The following is an 8,625-nucleotide window of genomic DNA, read 5'->3' as shown; positions in this document are numbered from 1 at the left end:
TTCTATTCTATACCTGTCAGCCTGTCTACCTATAGTATATGTTGTACTTACATATATAAACATAAAGATATATGTAGAAGGCAGGAGCGAGCTGTCACTTTTTTTGCCATACTAAATTGAACCTTATCACCGAGCCAGAAAGGTGTTCGTACCAGACTAGAGAAAACGGTCCACATGAGATAGCAAAAGTGGGTCTCGGTGTCCCACTCGCACATGTTGCCAATGTTAAAAAAATACCATTTTGGTAGTATTTATATCAATAACTACTAAAATTAAATACCTTCTTATATTATTTAAGTGGGGTGTAAGGGGTCCAAATTCCATCTCACGGATCCCAAGCCAACCTCCCCTGCTCGTGGTCACCCTGCTAAATAACGAACGAGGCTCTGGCGACCCACCAACCCGCACCGGACCAGCGTGGTGGGCTTACGGTCCATATCCCCCTCATGAAGTACGACTCCCCGTTACGGCCCCGAGTGCCCGGCAAAAGGGGTGCTAAGAATCCCCGGGCGGAGATTTCCCACAAAATTAATACAACGACCCTGGCAAGAAAAACGGATTCCGATACGCTTAATGTTTTAACCTACAATGTTCGTACCTTGTTAAAGGAAGAGCGTCTCATTGAATTAGAACATGCTTTGAAAGAAGTTAAGTGGGACGTTGTAGGTTTGTCAGAAGTTCGACGAAACGGCGAACAAACAATAGAGCGCGAAGACAATGTATTCTACCACTTTGGAACAGCCGGCGGACTGTACGGGGTTGGCTTTCTCGTTAAGAAAAAGTGGAAGAACAACATTGTAGAATTTTTAGGCTATTCCGAAAGGGTGGCTGTGTTGAAATTAAGTATATCCCAAAATCACACTCTCACTCTAATCCAGGCCTACGCACCGACATGTTCGCATAGCGATGACGAGATAGAAGAGTATTACGACCTGAACAAAGCTTGCGATGAAAACCGAGGAACATGGACTATGGTCCTCGGTGATTTCAACGCCAAAGTCGGAGTAAGGACTGAATTGGATAACACTGACATACTTGGACCACACGGCCTTGGTAGCAGAAATGATCGTGGCGCTAGGCTTATTCAATCCGCCTTTGGACAAAGCATGAGCATTAGTAATACCTTCTTTCCCAAAAAACCTCAACGTCGCTGGACCTGGATCGCACCACATGGAAACGTCAAAAACGAAATTGATTATATTCTTTCATCCGATAGGACTTTAATAACAAACGTATCCACTATCAACAAATTCAAATTTAGTTCTGACCATAGACCAGTAAGAGCACAATTGAAATTCAATATCAAAATTCATCGCAAACAGCTATATCTGAAAAAGATAAGACGATTAAACAAAGACACGCTCATTTCTAATCACGATATATTCAACATAGAGTTACGAAACAGTTTCGATGCATTTAATAATAACACAAATACTCAACCCGATGTACAAATACAATATGATACCATTATAAACAGTATTAAATCAGCTAGCAACAAAATAAAACCAATCCGGAAAAATAACAATAAACTAACAAAGGACACGTTGCAGTTGATAGAGGACCGAGAACACTACAAACATAACAGGGAACAATATAATACCATAGATAGACAGGTAAAAAGAAGTATCAGGCGCGATATACGGAATTTCAACACGAAACTCGTTGAAGTAGCATTAACCACACATTCATCTCTTAGAACAGCCAAGCAAGGTATAAATAAAGTTAAACCCTGGATAACCAGCCTTCGAGATGAAAACGGGAAAAAATGCAGCAGTAGGGACCAAATTACAGACATATGCACTAAATATTATAAAAATCTTTATTCCTCTGACCCTTTATTATCACCATCCAATAATAGTAATTCCTGTCCAGATAATATACCCCCTATAACCGGTGGTGAAGTCAATGCTGCTCTCAAGAGCATGAAGTACCAGAAGAGCCCTGGGGACGACGGTGTCACAACCGAAGCACTTAAAACAGGAAAAACGACCTTGTTACCATATTTAACAAATTTTTTCAACTCAATTTTGTATAGCGGTAAAATACCTCCTAAATTATGCCACTCAAATATAGTACTTCTGCACAAGAAAGGCGATAAGTCTGATATAAACAATTATAGGCCCATTAGTCTTACCTCCCATATCTACAAACTGTTTATAAAGGTCATAGAAAATAGAATTGCCCCACTGCTAGATAAACATCAGCCACCCGAGCAAGCCGGTTTCCGGCCTAGTTTCTCCACAACCGACCACCTCCATACTTTAAATCAATTAATAGAAAAGTCCAACGAGTTCAGCGTGCCTCTATACCCTGGTTTTGTAGATTATAGCAAAGCATTCGACAGCGTCAAACACTCCGCTATATTTTCCGCCATGCAGAATCAGGGTGTAGACCCGACATACGTTGGACTCGTTGGAACAATTTATAATAACACATGAATCTAGTATAACTGGATCGGTCATGAGGGGTGGGGGAAAATGACCGAACGGGATAGTCTTATGTATCTTTCAGTAGGAGTAGCAGAGAAAGCGCTGTTATTGTTTGTCCTTGTCATAGTTTCACTTTTCCACCGCTGCCACAAACGAGGTTGTGGCAAACAAATAAGTACGTGACATGTCATGTTTGTTTGTTGCTTGTTTAATTATCGTTGTTTTGTATGAAATTGTGCTTTCTCTTATGAAATATAGTGATGGTTAGCGTTTTGAATGCTTGAACTTTGATAAAATACTGGTGAATTGTTCTGTAATCGGCTGTAATAGCCGCTCTGAGCAAAAATATGAGATCATAACCTTTCACACGTAAGTACGGTATTTTACACCTTCCTCTTAACGCAATATGTGAGAATAACATCGTAAAATTACGTTACACTCAAAGCAATGTAGAATCAAACGATTTCAATAAAAATATCACAATTATTTACGCAAATTAACAAAACATTATTTGTAAAATTATCCGCCCAAATTACGTAGGTAGGTAGGAGTCTGAGGTCAGCCATTTTTAAACTTCTTCTTAATTTAGCTGCATAACAATCATGTTAGGGATACCAGATGAAAATATCATAATTTTATGGGTAATTTTGACCTCGAAGTTTTTTCGTACTTCTAATTCCAAAAAATAAATAAACAAATGTTGTGAAGATTAAATGTGGTGTACATTAATTGGTGTGATTGCGATTTGTGATTTCTTTAAATTAAAACCCATAATACATTTTATTTTACGTTTTATTTACTAAACATGTTTAGTTTTGTACCACCTGCGCGAATTATAGGAGGTATTTCATTGTTTATACGCCTAAAAAGAACGGCCCATTGACATTTTATTTAACAATTTTTTAATACCGTCAAACAAGCTAACTTTACCTCCAGGGTAATCGCCTCAACGTGATATCAAATATTGGGGTAATTTTTACCAATATGGTATCCCCACGTTTATGACGTCATCTATGTCTATCCCTTACGGGCGCACGCGTATAGCTGGTCTATGTAATGCTAGGTCTATGTAATAACAGCACAGCCAACATTAAATTACACGCACCTGGTCCTATATTTAAAATAGAGAAAGGCGTTAAACAGGGCGACCCGCTGTCTCCTAAACTGTTCACCAGTTGCCTAGAGGAGATATTCAAAAAGCTGGCGGTCTCGTGGGAAGGATTGGGCATTGTCGTCGGTAATAAACGGTTAACTAACCTGCGTTTTGCCGACGACATCGTCCTTTTCTCCCACACGGCATCTCAACTACAACACATGCTACAAGATCTCAGCACAGCGAGCCTTGAGGTTGGACTCACAATAAACAGAGCGAAAACTCAGTTGATGACCAATGGAGCAAAACACAGGGTCACGGTAGATGGGCAGGATATACAGTATGTTGATGAGTACATTTATTTGGGCCAGATAGCCTCCTTCGAAAACAGGCAAACCATAGAGGTCAATAGACGTATTGACAACGCCTGGAAGAGCTTCTGGTCCATGAAGGCGCTATTGAAGGGCGACCTTCCCCTGTGTCTCAAGCGCAAACTCATCGACATGTGTATCCTGCCTATCCTAACCTACGGTGCTCAAACATGGTCATTAACTGAGGCGTTAAAGTCCAAACTCAAGGTTTGCCAGCGAGCGATGGAGCGCAGTATACTAGGTGTTCGCAGAACTGATAGAATCAGAAACACGGAACTGCGCTCCAGAACTCGAGTTGTAGATGTAGGTGTCCAGACCGCTAAGCTTAAGTGGGACTGGGCTGGGCATGTCTGCCGCATGCACCCTGAAAGGTGGGCCAAAATGGTTACCGAGTGGGACCCACGGAACACCATAGATGGTGCTGGCCGGGGTGCAGGCAGGCCGAAAAGGAGATGGCGGGACGACTTAGACGCATTTTATCCAAATTGGCGGGACACTACAAACGACAGGGTCGAGTGGAGGAAACGAGGGGAGGCCTTTGCCCAGCAGTGGGACACTAAATTAGGCTAGTAAAAAAAAAAAAAAAATATTTAAGTGCTATATTCAGAGTGCGGTTCTGATATCTTTTACGTAATTTGTAAATAGTTATCATGTCAATATTATTAACTGATTTAACCAAGCATGTGCACAACAAAAAATACATTAATTTTAATATGGTAGACATTGTAGTAACTTTGAATATTAATTGGTATCCCCAACTTGATAAAGAAATTTTCAAAATACATGAATGGCGGCGCTCAAGATTTATTTGCGAAATAAAGTATAAAATGGGTAAAATATATTGTGTGAAAGGTTGCAGAAGTGAAAGTTTTGTTGATTGTGGTATATCTTTTCACAGGTAAGCCTCAACTATTAAAGTTTACGATAAAAATACAAGAAAACATTGTCAAACTCATTAGGGTGACTATGATGTCGGCACGATGTGAATCAGCCTTACAGAGTTCTTATTACCTACGTACTTACTTAATGTAAAAATAAGTTTACCTAAATAAGTATATCTTTATTTCGGCATGTTTAATTATTTGGTTGATAGATAGATAAATAAATGATTTATTTGTGCACGTAATGAGAGCTATATAATTGCCAAAATTTAAATCCAAAATCCTTAAATATTACAGACACATGTATACATAATATTCTATATAAGTTGAGCACACATTTCCGTCAGTACACGAAGGCGGCAAATAAAAAAAAATGGTGCAATTAACTACGATGACGCTTAAAGAATAGCTGAAGTATGCAAAAGAGAAGTCATTACGTATATGAATATACCATGAGTGCGAAAGAGGCAGACTACAAATGAAAAAAGTGACCATTTTTAGGGTTCCATACCCAAAGGGTAAAAACGGGACCCTTTCACTAAGACTCCGCTGTCCGTCTGTCAGTCTGTCTGTCATCAGTAACAGCTTTTATAACGACTAAATTAAGTAAGGTTTTGAGAAGCGTTTTACAGAGGAGAAAAAAACTATATCCATTCTCTCTGACTTCCTATGCATGAATGAAAAAAGATCTTGGCCAAACTATACATTCCAACTTATCCTAATATCCCACATACATATGACTTATGGTCACCCTAATTAGAAAGAGATGCAACCGCCCACTTTGACTTCTCATGTGGACACACTTTTTGGCCCGTGTACTCCATCCGGTTTATTAAAATCTAATTATTCTAAGCAAAAGACTAAAGAACAGCTGTCAGTCATTGAAGTGACAAGTGACATTTGACATTTCGAACTATGGAAAAGACCACCATCTACACTAGCGCCCCTAGCGGTGAATTCATACGCGTTAGCCCTCATTTCTTCGCATTAAGTTCGCTCCAGACTACCACAGACTACGCAGCGCGAAGCCGCTAACGCGAGTGTGGAGTTGATTTCGCTGATTAGCGAATGTTAGCGAACTAGACTCCACACACTCGTTCGCGGCTCCGCGCCTCGATTTGCGCAAGAGTGTGGAGGGCTCTTTACGAGCGTACCCGAATGGCCCGTCTCGCTCGTCTATAATGTCGCGACCAGCGACGAAATCCATAGAGGATAGACTGACCACGAACAAAATCAATCAATGGAAAAGAGTAGAGAAGAGACATGGAAGTGATGGAAGAGACATACATAAATCCGCCATTTTGATTTCAACGCTTGGGCTTGGTTGTCGTGTCGTGTGTCGCTCCTGCCCGCCATCCGCCATTAGTGACGCCGGCCATTAGTGACAAACCCGTTAAAGGTTATTTGATGAATTTACCTTAATTGTGGTTTAATTTAACGTGACTGTTGCACCAGAGATACTAAATATAAATGTGATTAGTTCAACACGCTAATTTTAGAAGCTTGGTACGTATTTTTATTTTAAGCATGTACGTAGGTAATTGTGTTGTAGGTTACTTAGCTGCGTATATTAACATGCATTGTTTTATTCCAGATCATGTCACGTTACGGTGACTGTAAAGTGTACGTGGGCGATTTGGGTAACAACGCCAGTAAGCCTGAACTTGAAGATGCATTTTCGTACTATGGCCCGTTAAGAAATGTTTGGGTGGCAAGAAATCCGCCAGGCTTTGCCTTTGTTGAATTTGAGGATCCCCGAGACGCTGACGATGCGGTAATAACCTTTTAACTCTATCAAATCGCAAAACTTGGCACAATACTTGGCAAAATACTCAAAACTATTGTTTGTGTGTATTTATTCAGGCTCATTAAATGTTTTCAGGTCCGTGGTTTAGACGGCCGTACTATATGTGGTCGTCGAGCTCGCGTCGAGATGTCCAACGGCAGCCGTGGATTCGGAGGCCGGGGGCCGCCGCCCAGGTCCCGCCTGCCGCCTCGGCCCTACGACGACCGCTGCTACGACTGCGGAGACCGCGGACACTACGCCCGCGACTGCACACGCCGCCGTCGCCGCAGGTGATTATTATTTTAATCATTTTATGTATTAACTTTACGGTATGTGGGACAACAAATGCAGCTTTGAATAAGATATTTTCAGCGGCTGATAACAAAGAAAATTATAAAATCAGCAGTGTTTAGTTGAACAAGAATTTTTTTTATAGTGACGGGTATGCTGTATGAATAGTTCATTTAAGGTAAACAAAATAATTAACACTACTTACAGCATTTGTAGACAATGAATTGAATTAGAAACTCATTCATAAAATACAGGAATTAAATATTTCTTAAACAAAGTTTCTGTAATAAGGGTGGTATTCCACCTGTCCAATGTGTATTGCGTCTCACATTTTGCTTAATGAGAGAGCGAGACGCAATGACATTGGACAAATAAATTGCAATACCACCATAAACGGCCAAACCAAAATCCATACAGGTATACAAACACATGAACGCAGTGACAAATAAACTATTATTAATATCTGTATTTATTTTAAATTTTGTGAGATTTTGAATAAACTGGTTAAAGTGAACAATTGTGAATGAGATTGATATGTGCACTGTAGGCTGGGGGGATGTCCATGCATTTAAAATTCAAAACAATGTATAGATTTCCCAATGTTTCAAGACTCACATAAACCAATGATAACTATGTTATAGGTTATCATTGGCCTGTGCGCCGAGACCGAACTCTTCAGAGTCTGCACTTCTTATTATCTGCGCTACGTAGATTTCACTTCGCGGCGTGTACTCCGATGAGTCGCCCGCATCGGTAACCCCTCTGCAAACTACGTAGCTACAGGCTACGTGCGCACGTCAATTGTCGACAACTACATTGAGTGTAACGTTTTCTACGCGTCGCGACGCACGTCTAATGTAATCACTGCGCGCACTCAGTGAGTTACACATTATCACAGTATTTGAGTTCAAAGCAGACTCCCTATTCTATAAGTAATAACTATTTATTTCTAGTACAAGGCAGGTATAGTAGGGAGAGTGGTATCTCATCAGGAGTATCAAGACACAGATTTGGTGGACTTGCTGCTGAAGATGGTACAAGTTGTCAAGAACTATCCAGAAAGGCTACATGTAGAACAAACCTGTGTTATTATGTCTTCACTAGAAACTTGTGTTATGACTTGTGAGCCTAGCTGATTAAAATTTTAGATTTGGTGTTCGTTAGCCAGACTCAGATACTTGTACAAAATAAGCTGCCTACTTTCTCACTTATTCTCAGCTAGTTTGTAAAAGGGGAAGAAATGGCAAAGTACGTGATATCATTATTTTGTAAATACCTCTTAAATTCTTCTGCTGCTATGTAAGTTTTATAATCTGATAAATTACGATTAATTAATTCAGATGGAGGTTTTTACAGTGGTGATAATAAGCATTAGTGATTGTCATTTGTCACTGTTGGTAAGATAAGAATGAAGTTTGTTTTGTATGTATTTGCAGCCGCTCTCGGTCCCGCCGCCGCAGCCGGTCCCGCTCGCCGCGCTCGGGCTCGCGGTCCCGCAGCCGCTCCCGCTCGCGCTCGCGCTCCAAGGGACGCTCCATGTCGCGCTCGAGGTCCAGGTCACCATCCAAAGAATCCAAGAAGTCTAACTAAACTATTTTTAACCACATGAACAACTAGCTTTACTATTACCACTACTATTTCTTTTGTGTGTTAAGTGATACAGTTTTTTGGATTCTTTGCTGAGGAAGACATTCCTTATTTATGTAAGGTATTAATTTTGCGATCAATAAAGTGACTTGCGAATTATATTTGTTTTCTTTATTAAATTTATTCT

The 8,625-nt window shown here is 40.3% G+C and overlaps 1 protein-coding gene across 2 annotated transcripts; it reads left to right on the top strand.

The window, feature by feature from the left end:
• The first annotated feature begins 6,071 nt into the window (after nucleotides 1-6,071).
• On the top strand, nucleotides 6,072-8,594 carry LOC134742824 (serine/arginine-rich splicing factor 7-like). 2 transcript variants are annotated; one of them, XR_010127970.1, is made up of 5 exons: nucleotides 6,072-6,280; nucleotides 6,369-6,548; nucleotides 6,657-6,850; nucleotides 7,493-7,728; nucleotides 8,288-8,430. XR_010127970.1 is itself a non-coding variant. In XM_063676014.1 (4 exons), the coding sequence occupies exons 2-4, from the start codon at nucleotides 6,372-6,374 to the stop codon at nucleotides 8,439-8,441; spliced, it is 525 nt and encodes a 174-aa protein (XP_063532084.1). In that variant the 5' UTR covers nucleotides 6,074-6,280; nucleotides 6,369-6,371; the 3' UTR covers nucleotides 8,442-8,594. The 2 variants fall into 2 exon arrangements, 1 of the variants encoding a protein (XP_063532084.1); XM_063676014.1 differs by lacking the exon at nucleotides 7,493-7,728 and having other exon boundaries at nucleotides 6,074-6,280; nucleotides 8,288-8,594.
• Nucleotides 8,595-8,625: the final 31 nt, after the last annotated feature.

This window comes from Cydia strobilella, chromosome 1, assembly GCF_947568885.1.
Source record: "Cydia strobilella chromosome 1, ilCydStro3.1, whole genome shotgun sequence".
Taxonomy (NCBI): domain Eukaryota; kingdom Metazoa; phylum Arthropoda; class Insecta; order Lepidoptera; family Tortricidae; genus Cydia; species Cydia strobilella.
The sequence above is the reverse complement of the archived record's forward strand: the minus strand, read 5'-3'. Positions and strand labels throughout refer to the sequence as shown.

Excerpts from the sequence above, each read along its gene's own strand:
- LOC134742824 (XM_063676014.1), top strand. The coding sequence starts at position 6,372 with ATGTCACGTTACGGTGACTGTAAAGTGTACGTGGGCGATTTGGGTAAC. Across the intron at positions 6,549-6,656 it reads CCCGAGACGCTGACGATGCG|GTCCGTGGTTTAGACGGCCG; the intron begins GTAATAACCTTT and ends AAATGTTTTCAG. Across the intron at positions 6,851-8,287 it reads ACACGCCGCCGTCGCCGCAG|CCGCTCTCGGTCCCGCCGCC; the intron begins GTGATTATTATT and ends ATGTATTTGCAG.